At 40.9% G+C, this 20,509-nt stretch overlaps 1 protein-coding gene across 3 annotated transcripts in view; it reads left to right on the forward strand.

Annotated features, from left to right (window-relative positions):
• Positions 1-18,364, forward strand: part of LOC135488721 (transmembrane protein 135-like) — a 94,376-nt gene extending 76,012 nt beyond the window's left edge. For 2 of the 3 annotated variants that reach the window (XM_064773447.1, XM_064773445.1), the window contains exons 7-13: positions 3,343-3,384; positions 4,632-4,836; positions 8,369-8,536; positions 9,485-9,625; positions 10,127-10,225; positions 10,646-10,713; positions 15,395-18,363. In XM_064773447.1, coding sequence (XP_064629517.1) covers positions 3,343-3,384; positions 4,632-4,836; positions 8,369-8,536; positions 9,485-9,625; positions 10,127-10,225; positions 10,646-10,713; positions 15,395-15,515 — 844 coding nt within the window. In that variant the 3' untranslated portion in view covers positions 15,516-18,363. Of the gene's footprint in view, positions 1-3,342; positions 3,385-4,631; positions 4,837-8,368; positions 8,537-9,484; positions 9,626-10,126; positions 10,226-10,645; positions 10,714-15,394 lie in introns of all 3 variants that reach the window. The other variant, XM_064773446.1, reaches the window with a different exon arrangement.
• The last annotated feature ends 2,145 nt before the right edge of the window (positions 18,365-20,509 follow it).

The raw sequence follows: 20,509 nt of genomic DNA on the forward strand, positions 1-20,509 counted from the left end.
CAAGTGTTGAGAGTATAATTCGATGTGACATCTGTGAATACACATTAAATTGACCCTGTTCAACTTCTTTACATCAATATAATAAGTAGTGATTGTGTGATGATAAATGTGTTTTTATCATCAGATTTTGCTGTCATGTTCAAGACAGGGCTCGAGATTACCCTGGAATTATGCATACAGAAGCATCAAACTTGGCCCAGGGCACTCAATTTGAAATTACTGACACCTCCACCAAATTTGTCCCCTCCCTCTAAGGCACTAGGTGAGAGGATTTTTCCCATACTTCTTCTCCTTCTGTGTATTGTCCCATCTTCTGTTGGTGATATCAGATGCTGATATACCTGTCAATAAAATCTTTTAACTGGTTCAAACAAATCTAGGTCAGGCTGATCTACTTTTCTGATGGATTGTAGGTGAAGGTTATTGGCCTCCCTGAATAGGTCAACATTTGAGAAAAAAATTTTGAGGATATGTTGAAACGATTTCCTTTTCCTACTTTTGAGGTCACAGAAATCATATTTTGTCACTTTGATGCTTGAAAACAAATGCAAATGTTTTCTCTTGCAGGGTAACAGATTTATAGAAGCAGTCACCTTAGCTGAATCAAATATCCTTTGTGAATATCAAATTCAGGTGCCACTCTGTTGTCTAAACTTGTTTATAATCACTAGACATCTTTGACCTTAGAATGACAAGACTGATATGGTTTAATTCCATCAAAATGCCTATCACTTATATCGGCTTCGCTGAGTGAAAATTGTTCCTGTCTGCTGATGCTCTTGATTTTACACCGGAGATCGGGTGTCAGTCAGTCATAGATGATTGACGTCCGCCGGTTTTGTACTGAGCACACCCCCACCCCCACTCCAAATCATGGATGAGATGGTACTTCCAAATATGAGAAATGCTATAATATACCCCCACCACCACCCCTTGGAAAAGTGGTGAAACTAATTAGATAGTGGGAAACTGCAGGAGGAGGTTGCAACCATGACACCTGGTGTTGAAGTGAGGAACCAAGCCATGACGTGACTCTTGCCTTTTATGCTGCTGTCAATGCGAGACTTATATCAACCCTGTTTATGCATCGCTGCTAGATTGACAGTGATCCACGGGGCGTCCAAAATTTGCCTTCTGGCTACTTACTGGTAACCAGTCGAGAAAATCTTAATGATAACTTGTTGATACTGTGAAGTTCAGCGTACAGTCCAAATCACAAATGACATCTGTCCTGCTTACAACGTTCACGCGAGTTACGCGACGAGCTGTGCGTCAATGAAGCACGAGTGGCGCGCTTATCTCTCTATGTTATGCGTAAATTACGCGCGACTTACACGCTGGGTAGCGCGTCAGTGACGTGAATTTAGGGATGGCAATTGTTATTTGGACTGTTCTGTTCTGTCCATTATATTTCTGACAAGTGATTACAACTCCGAAGTAAGCGCAGTCGGGGAAGGGGCGACCTTTTAACTTATCTTCCCACAACAAGTCCAATTCCCACCTTGACAACAGGCAGTCTTACTCTTAATATAGAGTTCTAGTACTGGTTCTAGATGTGTTGCCATCTCAAAGCCTTGTGTGTCAAGATGTCTTTTGCAATTCATTTGTATTTTGTGTTGGTACACCCTGTATATATAGGTCTGTCAGCTTGATGAGAAATTCTTGCTGTTCATTATAGATGTCAATTAATTCTCAGGCCTTAGTTCCAAATGAGATGTATACATAACTTGTCAACACATGACACATATAATTACACCCCTAATCATAGTATCTGTGACCAAAATTATAGAAAACAAGGTAGTTATTTCCAAATGATCTCGCCTGGATCATATTTTAATTACTAAATTACAGCAATTTTCCTCATTTACGTGTCACATATACTACCCTTTAATATCCGGTCTGATTGTAGTGCCATACAAAATATACACATTTCATTTCTGGTCAGTAAATTATCAAAAATGAACTCCCAATTACTGGTGTATAATTATATGTTTCAATTACATTCTGGTAATCTAGTAATTACATGAGTAATGTGCTTGGCTATTACGGACCCGAACATGCCAATACACTGATACAGTCTGATGTGTTTTAAAATACGGTGGAACCACCCTGAGGGGACACCTCTCTATTAAGGGCAGCCTCTCTAAAAAGGACACTAGTTTTGGTCCCGAAGTGATTTTCAGGGTACTGGGATGGGATGAAAATTGTGGGCAAATATCATGCCTGAGCTAGCAATCCTGGCATAACTGGATCTGGTGCTTGCGCATAAGTTCCTCGTAACTAATTCAAAGAAGAAATTATCAATTGTGCCGAGGACTGTAAGCAGCCCACTTCAACTTGGTTTTATACAGTGTAGCACATAATGAGCTTTCAAGTCAATATGGTTTACTTTCGTGCCACTATGTGGCAGCAGTGCATGGGGTAAATCTGACGGATGATTTTTCGCAAAGCCCTGATTATTGGGAGTCGGAAACAATACAGTATGTCAGCTGTCAGAGCTAAACTAAATACATTATAACAGTTCCTGAGCATGTTCCTGGTGTCTGAACAAGGGCATGTTCTGGCTGCCTTTGGCAGGTTTGGTGGGACAGAAAAATCACTCAAACCAAGTGAGAAACACTGTTAAATTATGATTATTTGGAGGGTAGGTCATTTTGCCAAAGGGAGGAACGTTTTCCTAAAATTGCAGGACATTTCCCAAAAACTGAGATTTTTCATGGTCCATTTGAAGTTGTCTCCAGTACTGGGGATTTTCATGGTCAAATTTTAAGATATTTACCAATGTGGGATTATTTGATCCCCCGACCCAAAACCCTCCCCCGCCGAATCCTATGTAATCTTTGTTGATGCAACCTGCGACTCAGCCTTCACAGTTAACATGATGATTGTGATTGAAAAGCATCAGCCACTTAGTTCAAATGTAATCAATCGTCATGTTGTCATGGTAACGTCACAGGTCAAAATGATAAAAACTTGCGCATCTGCGGAGCACCAATCCTTCTGGGCTATAATCAAACACCGCAGAATCTTTCTTCGTACAACACTTTTCAGCTTTTGGGTACCTTGCTCACGTAGTTTTGCCACTATCTTGTCCATTATATTGGTATCATATCTGATTCGGATAAAATTTCAGCTGAGCGCCAAGCCCTTGGGCCTCTTGTTTGTTTTCAACATACTATATTACATTGGTCATGTTGAACTCGCAAAAGCCCATTATTGAAAGAACATGAAGAAGTTGTCATTGTTCACAGCCCACAAAAACATTTAGGCAAATGTATGGCAGTGTAAGGCAAACTCAACCTCTGCTTTAATTTGATTTCTTTTTTGTCTTGATCATTGCAGGATGAAAGATGGTTTACAAGGGTCGACGCTGTCTGCAATCAGGTATGTGAAGGGCATTTTCCATCGAGTTCATAAAATAAAAAAACTGCACGAGTAGCTGATCCAAGTACCAAGATCACACGAGATAATTTTCTAAGGCCTGAAAGCTCGAGCCTGCAGGTCATGCTTTTATATTTAATTAGTTTATAGATGCAGAAGCGGCTAAAATCCATTCTGAGATGGTTTTGAAACCTGCACGTTAACCCTTTTTTGAAAGGCCGAGATAATAATATGGCCGTCTCCCCCACCGCCAAATTAATAATGGCAATTTTCTCTAAGACAATCATAAATTTCAATCTCAAAACACACCAAAAAGTTCTGCACCATTGTATAGGAAATACACTGTGTAATAGCGGTCCCACACGCAAACAACACGCTGAGATCGTCAGTTTGCGATAGTGTTGCCGTATGGTGTTTGAATATTGAACTAAACTGGGCATGGTGAAAATTCGATGGTCGTCGAAGTTGGCGTCTTGGCCAAGATTCGACGATCGTCGCAGTTGGCCCTTTAAGGGTTAACTAACCACCGAATATTTTAGTTTGTTATCAAACACAACACTATTGCCATCTGTACGTCATTGCTGGAACTAAAAATGTTCTTGAGATAAAGGCATTTCATTAGCTTCTGAAAATGATGAATGATAATAACTACTATTTTAGCCGTGTCTCACCAAAGAATTGCAGGGCATTCTTTGAATTGCAGGGCATTCTTTGCTGAGAAACACCACGAGATCATGGTCTTGAAAGAATTATTGCAAAACATCTAGATTTATAATGAACCACAGTTCACAGTGTAAATGCTCTATGCGCCTGCGGTGCCACGTTTTGAATTCAGCGGTTATGGTTAGGCTTCCCCTATCAGTCAAAGAGAAACACCAATCTAGCTCAAAGAAAATTCATTTGAATCTCGATTTGCAGTACTTCATTTTGCAAGTTCCTCATAGGATCATCAGAGCCTCCAGAATCAGTCAAAGAGTTCGAAGTACCAATGCTGCTCAAAAAGGTCAATTTGAATCTCAACTGGCAATATTCCATTTTGAGGCTCCCTCGTATGATCTTTAGAATTTCCCCAGTCTCTCAAAGAGAAGCACCAACGTAACTCAAAAAAGTCTATTCGAATCTCGACTTGTAATATTTCATTTTACAGCCTCCTCACAGGATCATCAGCGTGTGAAGAGAGGCAAAATCTGGCTCAGCTAAAGTCAAGTTCAGTCCTGGACTAATACAAGTTACAAAACTCCATTTTGCAGGTTCCTTGTTGGGTCATCAGAGCTTCCGCAATCAGTCAAAGAGAAGCACCAACCTAGCTCAAAGAAAGTCCAGTTCAATCTTGACTTACACCAGTCAAAGTCGGCAGTTGCAAAAATCTTAGAAGTGTGCTTACAACGAGTCAGAAGCTTCCCCAAGCATCGTCTCTGCCCTCATCAACACAGTTGTCTTTCATATACTTTGGGGGTGAGTATCACTCTGAAGAATCAGCAACTGATTGCCTAAGTTTTTGACCCTTTCGTTTGAGTGAGACGCAAAGCACATCATGTACATGGTCCCATATCATTGCGAGTGATGTCATAGCACGCCATGCCTTCCTAAAATAATACTTCACCAGCACTTGGTGGCACCGTCTCTAAACACGCTAAACGCACTCGGGGATGGTTAGTTTCATCCTAATAGTATAGATGACCACACTTTTGAATAGTTTCAACCATTTTGATGGAAGTGAGCTCCACTGTTCACTATTGTTATCGACTGTCAGCATATGGGGGCGCCAGCCAAAAAATGGCTGCCGCAGTAAGGGTTAACATAGAATCCAAATACCAGATCGAACCGGTTGTCAGTTAAATGACCTACAGCGTAACTTCAGTCACAGCTCTGTGGTGCTGGCTGTCGCAAGGGTATGATGGTTTTGTCAAGTGGTGTAAGGAATTAGAGGATGTTTTGCAAAGTTTCTGGTCATCTTGTGCTGCAGTCACTCATTTGAGAAGACAAATTAAAAACTTTTGTGTTCTTGGCGTTGTAGTATACATTACGTCAGTAGTTCGATTTGGTCTGTGCCTGTTTACATCTGAGACAAGTTGTACATCACTTGACAAAGCCCCCATACCTCAGTGGCAGCTAGTAAGGTTATAACCATTTCGTTACAAGTAAAACCATTATTGTAGCATAATCACTTCAGGCTGTCTGCTGACAGTGACATAGGCATCTCCACGCTTTTTCACGTTATCACGCTGGTTCAAATGATGCTACAACTTTGCAACATTTCAAATAATTGGTGTCATAATCAGATCATTGAATAAAGTATTCTTTAACAGTACCAGTCGCAATGACGTTGCGTAAGCTGGTGACAACTCGTCGGCTCAGGATTAACTAGTTGTATCTGCATTGATTTTATTATCTTGAATTAATGCACATTCAATGACATTTAAATACAAGTTTAAATCGTACTTGTAGCTGTACCAGTTGATGTGTAATACACAAAATCACTCCTCAAAATCACTGCATTTCTATTGGGTTTTGAATCTTCGATTGGGTTTTTCTCGGAACAACCAAAATGTCAGATACAACTAGTTGACCCTGAGCTGACGAACTTGCACTCTCGTGCCGCGTAAGCTGCATGTAGCTCTCATAATGGTTCATGTCGCCGATAAGATTTTGCATATGTACGTGTCAATGAAATATACGGTGATCAAAATGTGTGTGTACTTTGCATGCAGCTGATGCAATGGTTATGAAGATTGAGGTTGGAGCATTCATGTAACCTAACGCATGCAAATTTAGGGATGTCAGTTGTGTTTTGGAATGTTCCATTGGATTGTCTCTAAAACTCCTGTTTAATTGCTAGATCATAATTGGTTTTAATTTGTAACAGCAGCAGTGAAAGATAACGCACTGAATAAGTATTCCCGAACTAGGTTGGCTGCCAGTTAACTGTTGACTGCAAAACAGCAACTACAATTAAGTTATAGTAGCTATCAATTACTGCCTGATGTTTTCTGACAGATTTCAGAAACCAAAAAAAGTCCCCTGTTGATTTTGATGGGTACTGTTGGCGCTAATTGGTTTATATTGGGAGAACAGTTGCAACTTTGTATGATAGAACTAAAAGGTGAAAACATTAGCGCTGGTGGTAAATAAAGTCCAATTAGCCTAGCGCTACTCTAATCCGTTTATAGGAGTTGGGTCAGTATCAAAGGTCAGCTTTGATGTGTTATTCATTTGTTTGTTTGCCGTTACCCTACTGAGTTAATTAACACCCCCAACACCCCCACCAGAGATGCCAACGCTCCTTTGAAAACTGGAACATTCATATTTTGTTGCTGATCTCCAGATCTTTAGCACAGTTCATAAAATGCATTTCTTTTCTCCTCCCTGGAAGTTTCCCAGTGCCCCTCAGGTTTTTCAGAGGAAATTCAATGGAATTTTCAGTAACCTTGTGATGTAAATGTGAGCGCATATTGTCAGCATCGGCATAGTTGATATGATATCAAATTGTTCTTCAAAATATATAGAAATATTTCTTGCTTAGAATCATGTAGAAAAATCTTACATGTACTTGGAAAATCAAGAAAGAGAATGTATTTTCAGAGGAATATAATGTATGGTAGTCGGTAGTTCTTGTTTTTGTGTCACATTTAGTTGATTGCCGAAATATTTAACGGCCTGGTTTGTCGTGTAGAGAGCAATGAGAAATTCTCCTACTTACCAGTTCTAGACCCGACTATTCTGAAAACAATCCATGACTGTGGTGAACTTTTACCTGTAAATTGGCAGTAGCAGTTGTTGGTTATTGTGAGTTAATCTTGTGCCCAGCATGAAGCGGTATGAGCCAGGTTATCTTGCTAGGATCAGTTGACTTTAATGGGCTTCAAGGTAAACAATGATCCTATGTTTGTGATCGTTTTTTTGCTGAGTATGGGGGGGGGGACTGGGAGTGAATGGGCCAATATTCTGTTATTTTTAAAATATAGTGGAATCTCCCTTGGTGGACCAGTCTAAACCTCTTTCTCAAGGACATTATAGTCCCAAATTGTTTATATTTCCTTTTAATTTGACCTTTCTGATCAGGACAACTCCCTATTTAGGACAGCAGTTGTCAGTCAGGAGTGTGTACTCAATCGGGCGGTTCTACTGTGACACCATCGTGATTCCCGCAAGGCAGATCCTGACACAGTTTTGTGCCCCTCTTGAATTTTCCCGAAGCTTAATATGGCCATGTCCTGAAAATCAAGGCAGTTTCTTGATCTGTTCTGGCGTCTATCCCCCCCTCAAATGAGATTCCATGGCTTTTTGACTGAGTTAGAAGAATGTCAATATGGACAGTGCTCATTAAAGTCATAGCTAGGTTATGGTCAGCCGTCTGCCACGACCCGATGTGTATTTCCTGTTAGCTTGAGTGTCGCCATCTGAGAACACATGGCATAACTTACCTGAGTGGAGTCGTCTGCCTTCTGAGTACTTTGAGATGCACGTTAGACAGTCGGTCTATTTCATCGTTCGGTCTATTTCATCACCAAAGTCGGCTGTCCTTTGGAGTTCTGCCACTGATTCCAAGAATTCGGTGGTGAGATTTTGTGTTCCTGAAACAATGAAAGACATCTGGCATATAGAATCGGCCTTTCAAGAGGCCAACGTATATATATCGACTTTAATTCAACCTTGGAGAGGAAGTGGAAATGGGAGTCAGAGGAGTGTGCAATTAAACCGTGACAAACCTTGCCTTTATTTTGTAATTGCGTGTAATCAAAAATATACAGTGGAACCACCCTTAGCGGACACCTCTCTATTAAGGACAACCTCTCTATTAAGGTCACTAGATTTGGTCCCAAATTGGTTGTTGCCATTCAATTTGACCTCTCTAATCAGGACACCTCTCTATTAAGGAGAGTACTTTTCAGTCCCAAGGGTGTCCTTAATAGATAGGTTCTACTGTATAAGCGAGCCTTATATATATTTGATGTAATGTAACAACTGATTTGTTTGTAATTTTCAGGGTTGTGTGCGAATGTTTGCGTCAGGTTTTGCCATCCAGGGTGCAATCCACTTGTTAGGGAGTCTGCCCGTTCTATTCAAGAGGCCTAAAGCTATTGTGAATGCCATCAAACACAGAGACAACTTCTATTGTGGTGCTTTTCTTGCCAGCTTTTCTGGTTTGTTTCGTGTAAGTAGCGAGGAAGTACATTTCTTTTGACAAGTTCATTTTAAAGATCAACTGACATTTGGAATGTTTTGTAATTTGATATCATATTGATAATAAACAATAAAAAATGTCACTGCGAAAATCGCGTGATTTGTAAAGCAAGCCGATTGGCGTGATGTCATCACCCTGGAAAAATGACAACACAGCTAGTATGCCGAAGTGAGAGTAGTCGGTATTAGCCACGTGTTAAACACTAACAGATCACTCTGTTAAAGAAATTCAAATTATACCATCAGGGAAGACTCCTTTGTAATGTACTACAAATATATTAAGGACAAAGGCGGCAGATATATTTAGGATATATTCAACCGTTGTGACGTCATTTGCTTGCTCTGTTAGCTTGCTCCGTCTGTGGTTTTGTTAACGTCATAAGCTGGCATTGTGGTTATGAAGTTCACACGAGCTCTGAAGGTTACATGACTTGCTGCATCATCTACAGGGATTTATTATATGGCCCCTTTTCATTTACACTTTCAGTGCCATCCAACGTGTAGGTCTCCATCACTTCTCCGTCCAAAAATACCCCCCTCCAGCTGTTTATTTAGATCTCTGAAGCCTTCAATGTTAAAACAACACAAACACCATCTTCAGGGTGATGAAGGAACTGAATCATCAAGTTCCTTTGAGATAGTTGTGAAGCGATTCAGAGTCGGGGTGTTTTTTGAGGGGGTCGGGAGTGCTCTTTTTGTCACTTTTCAACCAGAAAAATGAAATACAGCTTGGGGGCATAGTAATTTTTCAGAATTTTTGAGCAAGCTCTGGTTTTGGGCTGCTATATGTATTGCAAAAACGTTACTGAGCTATATCTGATAGGTTTTGTTCCTGGGATTCTGAAAAAGGGTTGTTTGGGGGAAAAACTTCGGCACGAAAATTGTTAAACATGGCCTAACAGGACATCTTTTCTTTCAGGGTGTGTCTTGTCTTCTGAGGTGGTTGAGGAACAGTGATAGTGAGCTACACGCCCTGATCTCTGGCTTCATTGCTGGCTGGTCCATGCTCTGGTATCGTAGCCAGTCAATAGCTCTATACTCTGCTTCTAAATTATTGGAGGTAAGAGAAGCACTGATTTTCATGCCGATTCTTTTTTCCAATAGGAAAATGAGAAAATTAATTGTAATGATAACGCACGAGAAACCAATTCAATAGATTTTGATTGGACTGCTGAGATGGCTGAGGAGCACTGATCGTGAGTTTGGCTATCACTGGGAAATGCAAGATTGACATGTTCAGCTCAGAACTTCAGTTTTTCACCTGCAGAGTTTAGCAATGTGGAACTAGCGTACCATATTGTAAGATAAGGTGGTAAAATGATAGTCCTGGTAGCCTTTGTGTGGATGCAAGTTGTTTTCTATACTGTAGGGGCTAATATTGTACAGGGGCGATAATTGTACCAGTACCTTACCTTACTGCAAGATAAAGTCTTGCCAGGAAAATGCTAGTTTGAATTCGATTCTGTCAAAGAAAGAAAGTAGTTGTCATCTATACTTTTGCTATGCAACATTAAGACTAGGCTACATGTAATTTTTAATATTCCTTTTTTCTCCCCATCAGGTCCTCTACATGAAAGGAATTGATGCGGGTCACTTGCCATCCTTCCGCCATGCAGACACTGTTTTATATGCAATAGCAACATCATTAGTTTTCCATGCTGTAAGTTTTTTACTCTGATTCAATTTTAAAATCACCTCAATTCACAAATACATGTATGATAAACATGAAGATTATTTTGTATTGAAAAACAGAAAGAAATTTTGTATAGCGCCAGAATAAAACTTTTCACAGATTGCAAAAGTTATCACAAACTGCCAAAAATGAAGAAGAAGCATGAGACCCTAAGGGCATAAGAGCCCGGCTGACATTGACAATTGGTGTCAAATTTGTCTGCACAGATAGCATTTTCCAGGACCAAGCTTGGAAAGCTACAGCCATTGGCCAGTGTCTGAAACATTTCATAATGTTTTTTACTGCATGACGTACATGTATGCTGAAATTGGAAGAAAAAAACGGCTTGGCAGCGTTCAATTTGGCCTCAGTGTGTTAGATTTCACAGCCAATTTTTGTTTTTTTCAGGCTGTTTTTGAACCCCACACCCTTCGTCCTGCATACTGGAAGTTTTTGACAAAGCTCACAAACGGAAAGTAAGTACTCAGGCAAAAGTCTCCGTCCACGGATAGCTGATGGTGATTAATCATGAACGTTCCGTCCATGGGCAGCTGATGGAGAATCTCCATCAGCTATCCGTGGATGGGCGTCTGTGGATGGAACATCCATGGGCCATCAGTGGATAGTTGATGGAATCCGTTATAGAATCTATCATGTTCCATCATAGATTCTATGACGGAAGAAAGTTAAGCTTGGCCAATTTTTCTCCTTATTTTCCGTAAGTTTGATTAGTGACGCCGTATCTTGTTAATGCTCCAATGCTTTACATATAGTTTTTTGCCAATCCTGCGAGTTCCGTTTGGGGGTTAGTATTCAGATTCTTTCCGGGGATATCAGTCATTTGTCTGGGGCACGGATAGCTGTAGCTATGTAGGGGGTGGGGGGAGGTGGCAGGGATGTGGCCCCTTAGTCATCAGTTTCATCTCCCCCTGACGAATCAACTTGGAGCCCCCTGATCGCATCCACTCAAATAGTCAGTTTGATAATAATGCATATAGTCGATAATTAAGAAGTAACATAACATGGTATGTAAGGTTGTTGTTTTTTCATTACTATTTCACACATGGCATACATGTATGTTTGAGAACATCGAATCATGTACACTGTCACATTTAACCCTTTCGCTGCGGATGTACGCTTTTTTGCGACCAAATAAATTTCCGATCTGTGCGGATGTACGGAGAACTGCGACTTGGGAGAGACCTGAATCAGACCATAGGCCCCTGAATGCTAATTAGCGGGATTATCGGGCTAAACGATGGGATTAGCTAGGAAATAATATATAGGGAGTTAAAAAACTAAAGGTAGGCAAGCGAGGACCAGATTTGAAGCGAGAGACACCTCCACTTCGGACCTCTCGTACGACCAGAAAACGCCGAGAAACGGAAGGTGGGGGATGGTGGGCGGAGAGTTTTCTGAATTTATTCGCTTTCACCACCATTAAACGATGCCGACAGTGTTGTTAATATGCGATTGATGGCTGACAGAAGGCATGGGATTAAAAATTGGAGTGTTATAGATGGCGTGGTGAGCAAAAAATATTCCGTTTCTCGGCGTTTTCTGGTCGTACGAGAGGTCCGAAGTGGAGGTGTCTCTCGCTTCAAATCTGGTCTTACGAATTCAAAATGTTTCTTCTTCGTCATAACATTTATGCCTAACCAATTCGTTCAGTTCTAGTTCATGTTCACTTTCTATTATGGTTGGGTTTGGTCTCACTGACCACCTGATGACCTGAACCGTAGTAGGTTTGGCTTTGCTAGACAATTGGTAAGTTTGTCTGAATGCAAAACCAAAGGACCTAGTGAGGCACGCCCCCTAACACTAACTGCATGAAAATGGTCCGAAACTAATTCCAAGTCTCGATTACTGTAGTCTCATTAAATCTTAACATGTTATTGTGTTCAAACCTTTTATAACTATGTACATGCAAAAGCAAATGTATGAGGAAAATGCAGCAACCATGAATTAGAAAATTGGAAGCTGGAGTTGTAAAAGTTATTGTGTCTCAGAGACTATTGCTTGACTTGGAATTAGTCGTGGTCTCAATAGTGTAACTTATAAGTTAGCAATATCAAATACAATGTACATGTACATGCAAGTGTTTATGCAAATACAAGTACGGAGTAGTTAACACCTGGTGCCAAAACGAAGAGGAGACATTTTGGTGTCCTCCGTTTTTCGATATCTTGCACCGTTTAGGAGCTACAGGCCTTCAAATTTGGCATTTCCCACCAAATGTGGCTCGCACAGTAAAATGTTCAAGTTTCTCATCCCCCTGCCGCCACGGCAAGATACTTTCAACCGCTGCGACTACATGCACGCAGGAGGTGGACTTGTTTGCCGTGTTTTGAATGCATCACCAGATCCAGATGTTTTGCGGCCAGCATATGAAGCGTATTTACGGTGTTTAGCAGAATTTAAATGTACTTGATAATTACGGGAATGGTTAGTATTAAAGCGGCACGTAGCACAACTGAATGTTGGCAAAATAAGATCGAATTTTCCTCTTCTTTGGCGTTTTCCAGGCGGCGAGTCCGCCATGATGATCATTAAAATAATTACCGCAACAGACAATTTGACACCTGCGGTGTTGGTTTTTTTGCAATGACGTAATATGGATGCAGTGACGTTGCAGCTTCACACATTGTTGGCGCCACAAGTTTCATGGAATCTGATCTCTGTGACGTCGTTTACGTCACAGCATTTCGCAGCATCCGTCTTTTTCCCTAGCGAAACCAAGAGGCGCTCCGTAATTTTGTTCGAAAACTGCAGATTTTCAGTCAAGATATGTATGAGGTAAGTTTTAAAACAAAAAATCATCGTCATTAATCACATGTGTTCCGTGTTGACTTTACCTTGAGGTCATTTTGTTCCACATTTAAGATACAAAGCCCAAAGTGAAAGCAAGTTTCCATCCTCCACCTCCTCCTTCTCCATACATGCAATGCACATATAGCCTACATGTATGCCTACGTGATTTGCTCTTTTTACTCGGCCGGTATTTAAGTCACGTAACCCCTCTCTATCCCGAAAACTGTTCTATCATTTGATATAGTCTATATTCCCGCTGCACAATACTTTTTTAATTTTTAAGCCTTGCCCCCTCACACTTACACGTGTGTTTTATTCTCAAACATACTGTGCAGTTACCGTAGTTGAGTTGCAGAATTGCATGTTTGTTGTGATGGTTGAAGTTTATTTAATGAACTCAGTTGACTTATCCTATAGTGTTCATGGGTATGGTTGCCGTAAATAGACGAATCATTCCACGTAAGGCAAACTGGCGCCCTTGAAGTACCAACAGTAACTAAATCGGCCGGTACGAAAGCATTTGAATTTACCACTAAAACACAGCGCGGGAAACAGCTGCCCACAAAACGCAAACGATTGTGTGGCGCATTTCAGTCGGCGCATGAAGTACATCTGATTGGTCGGCCGGTGTAAAAAAAATCAATAATCTCTCAACCTCGATTCCATTGAGTGAATTGTATGCAAAATGTAGACTTCGATACCTGGAGCCGTGAAATGCTAAATTGGCAGTGGGCGGAGACCACGTGAATGAAATTCTTCGTTGCGTGGCATTATTTGGAAGGCCGTTTCATTCACCATCCATTAGTCCAGTCACCCCGAAGCCCGCTGTCCGAGTTATGTGTGAACAGCCATACCCTGTGATATTGCATTCTTATCAATCGTTCGCCATTTGCATTGCAGCGCTCATTTGCCTACAGCGTCAAGCTGTTTCGTCGAGATGAGGGCCCAGCAGAGCCAGAGGAGAAAGACTTTTGGCGTGGCTATACGAATTACAGGTGCCTGGCTGTGGATAGCCCTGACAGCTGGGCCAAGAGGTTCGAGATAGACGATAAGCGGGTGGGGAAAGCCATTGATTGTAACATGTAATTATGGGGGTTAATTGAATAGAAGGGATTAATTGTAAATAATTGTAAAGCGGGTGGGGAAGCCGTTGATTGTAACATGTTAATATGGGGGTTAATTGTATAGAAGGGATTAATTGTAAGTAATTGTAAAGTAAAATGATTGTAAATAAGGGGCAAATAAGATTTTAATTCAAATGTAAATAAAGTGATTGTAATTAAAGGGGTAAATTTAATTGTAATTGTAATTAACGTGTAAATGAAATGATTGTAAATAAGATGAAAACATTATTGTAAGGTATGGTGTAAAGTGCACATTAAGTTTGATATAATAAATATGGGTTAAAAAGATTTTATTTCTTGTTCTTTCTGTACAACTCTCACAGCTAATTTTAAACTGATTAACTGCAAAAAATTAGGCAGATAATCAAAATAAAATCAGTTGTGAAACGATGCCATTCACTAAGTATGTCTTAGGTGGTAATGAAATACACAGGACAAGGACAAAGTATACTTATATAAGGGATGTTTAAGTGATCACATTTCATCCAATCAGGAGGGAGCAAAAATGATACACACTGACACTAGTGGAACTATGATGGAACTCACAGCATAGAATCTACCACGGAAGTCCCATGAACGTTCCATCCATTGAAGCCCCATGAACGTTCCACCCATGGCCCATCAGTGGATAGCTGATGGGAGACCAGTTGTTAAACGTTGTTTGCGATAATCATGAACTATCCATCCATGGGCTCCATGGATGGAACGTTCATGGGCCATCAGCTATCCGTGGACGGAATCTTTTGCCTGTGTAGTAGACATAAGATTAGTTCAGATATCCAACAGGCCTGAATCCTCCTGCTCTGGTAGGAGGAGCATTCAGGTGGACAGAAGTTGGCTGCCCAGATCGAGGAGGGTCGGGAATGAGATCAATCACATGCATGGACAAAATTTAGGGATAATTTCCTAGAGAGCTTTTCCCCTCCGTAAAATTCTGCTTCAGTCAGTTATTGTATTGGTGAACAGCTAAATGCTGTCCATGCTTGTGATTAAACTCATTCACGACCCTCTTCGATCTGGATCGTGGCCACTTTGATGAACCGTTTGTGTTAAAACGGATTACTGGCCTGAAACTTCAAACCAGCACTGTGTAAAAAGGCCTATTGCTGCAAGATAATGAATGGGGTTGCTGTTTCCAATTGCGTGCATCCCATTTGAGATTTATCTGACACTTTTGTTGCTCCACGCATGGTTTTAAAATGCATTTTCTCTTGTGTTCCAGATTTGGTGAAATGAATCGAAGGTTGTTGGATGTCTATGGAACGGAGGCATCAAAAGCATTCCCAGATTTTTGGCCAGTATATGATACAAGATATACGAAATTACAGAAACCTATCTCATGATGCTCTAATCTAATCTAGTCGAGAACAATCGGTTAATATGACTGAAGAGATATTAATCCATTCGTTGTCAGGACGAGATATTGACTTGTTTCACATAATATTGTCTTCTCTATCTAAGAACACATAAGTAATACGAATTTGAAAAACACAACATCTGTGATATTAATGTTAACTCTGTGTCAGTTATTTGCTTTCCATAAAGACACAATAGCACATGTAGGAAAACGTATTGTACTGGTATTTCATGTAAATGTATATGTTGATAATGTTTGTCATTTGTATAGCGCTCATCAGACGATTGCCTGTTGAAGCACTACAGCTGATTTATCACAGATAATGACCCATGAACAGCCCACACTTAAGGTGCTTTTCAAAAGAGCCTGCATCCTCGATCGTCATTATGTCCTTAGGCTGGGTTCACATAGAACTATACGGTATTCGGTATACGCTATTCGATATACGCTATTCGGTATTCGCTATACGCTATACGGGCACGGCGAGTCACATAGGGTAGCATGCGTGCGGTATTCGGTCTTTTGGCGCCGATCAGATGGACAGTTCAGACGAAGAAGATTTGGCTCTTCTCCTCTTAGCCGAGGATGAAGCTGACCAGGCACAAAGACCAAAGAAAGAAAGAACAGAATGGGTGCGGCAGCACTTTAAGATGATACCTCCGTTGGGGGAGTACCACAGGACATTTAAAAACCTCATGGATCATCCAGATGTTAATTAAAAGAATCATTTAGTTGATTAGTAATAAAACATGTAATGAAGGCCTGTACTTAGAAATTGCAATAAAATGAGTAAAAATGAGTACTGTTGTTTCTAACTTATCCTGTAGTATGCAATAAATAGTTAATTGTGATAGATAACATTAAAATGCACTGGTCACTTCTGAACAGGGTGGTATACGCTGCACGAAAATCGAACGCGCACGATTCCCACCATACTATACTATACGCAGGTAAACGACCTTTTCGAATAGTGCCCTCTTCTGTGACCCGGTATTGTGAAATTTCCTTGTTCGATTTCAGGTACCCGCGTGCCCTGGCAAAACGTGCACCGAATACCCGAATAGTATAGTTCTATGTGAACCCAGCCTTAGGTAGTGTATTCCTGAGTCGTGCAGAAGACACTGAAAAACTGCGATCACCAAAGGTTGTTTTTGTCGTTTACACGGCCAGTTTCCTTTAACTTTCATCCATTGAACGCATTTGACGAGGGCAATCTGCATATTGTATTGTTTCAATTTTTATCCGATTTAATCAGGAATAATTGTTCTAATTAGTATGTTCTTATAGTATCTTCACAATATAACTGTTTTTCTTGAGATACACACGGTAACTTTGACAATCTGACAATGCACTAAATTTTGAGATAAATTAACCACCGGGTTACTCTGAAGTACACGCACAAAATCAGTTCATGCATACTTTGCCATTTGTTTGCCATTTTGTTCGCCATTCTTTCGCTATCTGCAGGAAAAACATGCAGTGTGTTATTCTTATCTGATGGAAATCATGCTTGAAGGACTTTATTACCAGTGATGAACACAACATTTTTTTCCCTTAGAAGATGACGACAACACAGTTTTTCTGACATATAAAAAATGTTCTCCTTGCCCAGGACAGACCAGATGTTTGAAAGCTTGCCTAATTCTCGGCACGCTGAGAAATTGATTCCCTTGGGTGAGTGATGAGACAATTCCCAATATGTGACCCGTTCCAGCAAAACCAGTCGCATGTCATGCTAAGCTTGGCAGGTTGAGACGGACTGTTTGTTCATTTCACTATTGTCTGCCTTTTGTGAAATCTGACGACATCAATTTCTTCTATTATCTCCTGGTGTCATCTAGGCTCATCTTATGTGCGACAAGCGACTGGTTTTCCTAGAACGGGTCACATATATTGACTTTATGACTTCTCACCGAAAACCTTTTCACTGAATCACTGAATCACCATGACTATTGTCTCTGTTTTCTCATTGGTAGGTATTGTCTATCAATCCGCATCGTGATTTTTAACAATGAAGTGTTGAGAATTATAATGTACATGTAAAGGTATGTGTATTGGGATTGAACTGTACTGATAAAAACCCTGGAAAAAGTGGTTGTAAAAAGTGATCTATGCATGTCATAGACTTATCTTTTTTGAGTGATTCGGTGTACCAATTTGCCTGCTTAGGCCAGAATGCTTCACCTTTCTGACTTTGCCTTGAAATGTATTCCAGGCAAAGAGTTACCCTTCGTAATGAGGCGAAAGGTCATATTTTTGCTAGTCAACTTCAGTAGAACCTCTCTAATAAGGACACCCTCGGGACTGACAAGTGCTGTCCTTAACGGAAGAGGTGTCCTGATTAGAGAGGTCAAATTGAATGGAAACAACCAATTTGGGACCAAAACTAGAGTCCTTGTAGGGAGGTTGTCCTTAATAGAGAGGTGTCCACTAAGGGAGGTTCCACTGTACTAATATGACAGCCTAGCGACTACCTATAGTCTGCTTCAACCAAATGTACTTTCTCAACTTCGAGTCATGAAGAAAAGGCACAAACATGAATCTGTTAAACCAATGCTAGTATCTCTTGTAAAATATAGTAGATAACAAAAGTGAAATTCAAAATAAATACATAATGGGAAAATATCATTATTTTTGCGGATATGTCATTAGATAGTATTGAAAGGACGTTTGACTCAACATCGGGACGTTTTAGAAAAGAGACCTTTTGCTGGCAACTGTCACCATCATAATCTCGGTATGTAAATTGGTTTTGTTTGTGTTATGGGATCTATGCTTTACCTCACGTGATGTATTGACCAATAAATCAGTTTTATGATAGAAGAATTTGCTGTTTCTCCTTCACTGACTTGAAAAATATGTGTGACAACCCATGGCCGCACAGTCAGCTAGACTGTATTGCTGTTCCTAAACGCATCGCCTGATTTCCACAAAATGATAAGATCAGCTGGGCGGGATCCAGGATTCTGAGAAAGGGGGGCCGCTGAGCGAGGGCACAGAAGTCGGCAGGTCGCCGCCCCTGAAGATTTCTAGAAAGGACTGAGTTTTCTCAGAGTTTCGATTACAGAATCGCATGCTAAATCTCCCAACAAATTTTCATAATCATGGCCTATGATATAGTGCTTTAGTGGGGGTCCACGATTTGACTATCCTTTGCCTTCAACTGAATCAAAATCAAGACTTGTGGTAAACCTTTTTTGATTATGGCCTGTTCGGTTGGCTACTCACTGCATCCGGATCTCGGGACCTCTCGAATGTTCCTCAGTTGCATGTTTGAACTAAAAACCCTACCTGCCCATTCAACGTACTGATCTATGTGAAGCCAGGTTACATGATCGATGGAAAAACATTGAATTGGGATCCAAGGCTTGAGGGTCAAGCTGTTGGCCAGTACATTCATGATGCTCTACTCTGGGAGTATTGTAGGTTTAAGCTGCAGCTATACAGCGCTCAGGACTAACACTCGTAGTTTGCCAGCTAGGTACTGGCCCCCTTTACTCTTGGGTGAAGAGAGGCAACTAGGGTCTAGTGCCTAGCTCAAGGACTCAAAGACAATAAACAGCGGTGATCCTTCTGAGAATCGAACCCACGGCCTCCTGATCAGGCGAGCCCGGTGCTCTAAACACTACATGTCAAGCAAAGAGGGAATAACGAAGGAGGGTAGTACTTTGGATATAAGTACAGTGGAACCTCCCTTAGCGGACACCTTTCTATTAAGGACAACCTCTCCAATAAGGACACTAGTTTCGGTCCCAAATTAGTTGTTTCCATTCATTTTGACCCCTCTAATCAGGACACCTCTATTAGGGACAGCACTTGTCAGTACCGAGGGGGTCCTTAATAGAGAGGTTCTACTGTACGTTACATCCCCTTGGTCAAGCTAATATTAATAGTATTAAAAAGTGAGAAGCATATTAAACCCACAATGCAATATCATAATGCCATTTCCCCATCAGCAGGTTGTGACATAAATTTCACTTGGTCGTCAAGAGTTTCATAATAATGTTGATCAGGCCAAATCGGCTGGTATGTCATATTGTTGTGACTTCCCCCATCAGCAGGTTGTGACAAACCTTCACTGGGTTATCAAGGGTTGTGACGTTGGTTGGACTCGGCTGGTATGAATGATGAGATTGTCATGACTTCCCCATCAGCAGGTTGTGACATAAATTTCACCGGTGATTTTGACTCTGTTGCCTGTGGCAAACCTGCATTCCAAGCAATCGATTACATAATGATGTCTAGTATAGGCCTAGGCCTACAAAGGATGGTTAGAATTTCAATTTGTTACCATTGTCTTTTTTTTAGATGACTAATGGTTGTTGAACTAGTTCCTCATGTCTTCATCTTCATATTCATCTTCATCCTTATAATGATCGGGTTCCTTTCGGGACGTAATTGATCATATGGTACTGTGTGCATGCGGAGCCATAAAAAACGTCTAGTCGGTGCGGTTTAAAAACTATGTACAATCATCTGAATTCTCTAAAGTCTCGGGAGGATGCTGGGACTTGAAGGCCTCAAAGTTATCCAGCGTCCTCATGTCTTCTGGGAGACGGTTCCACATAGGGATGGTTCGGTGGAAGAAGGATTGGCGCTCTTGGCAGGTGTCACATCGCTCTTGGAAAAATTGTTTGTCCCTCTTGTTCTTGTGTCGCCTGTATTCAGGTATGATGGGGAGATGTCTACTAGGTTGTTGGTAATTCTAAAGAGGGTTATCAAGGATGCTTGTTTTCTTCTTTGTTCTAGGGAGTTCCAGTTTAGGTCCTTTAGGATGGTAGTTACTGTGCCGGGTGTTCTTTGGCGATATGTATTAGTTACAAAACGGGCTGCACTACGCTGGATCTTTTCGACTGCCGCAATGTCTTTTTGGAGGTTTGGAGGTTTGTCATATAATGAAATGAAATTAAATTAATTCGCCATATGATTCCTACATCCCTTCCTACCACATCTTTGTGGATAGAGACATCTTCCTCGATC

This window comes from Lineus longissimus, chromosome 5 (genome assembly GCF_910592395.1).
Source record: "Lineus longissimus chromosome 5, tnLinLong1.2, whole genome shotgun sequence".
NCBI lineage: Eukaryota > Metazoa > Nemertea > Pilidiophora > Heteronemertea > Lineidae > Lineus > Lineus longissimus.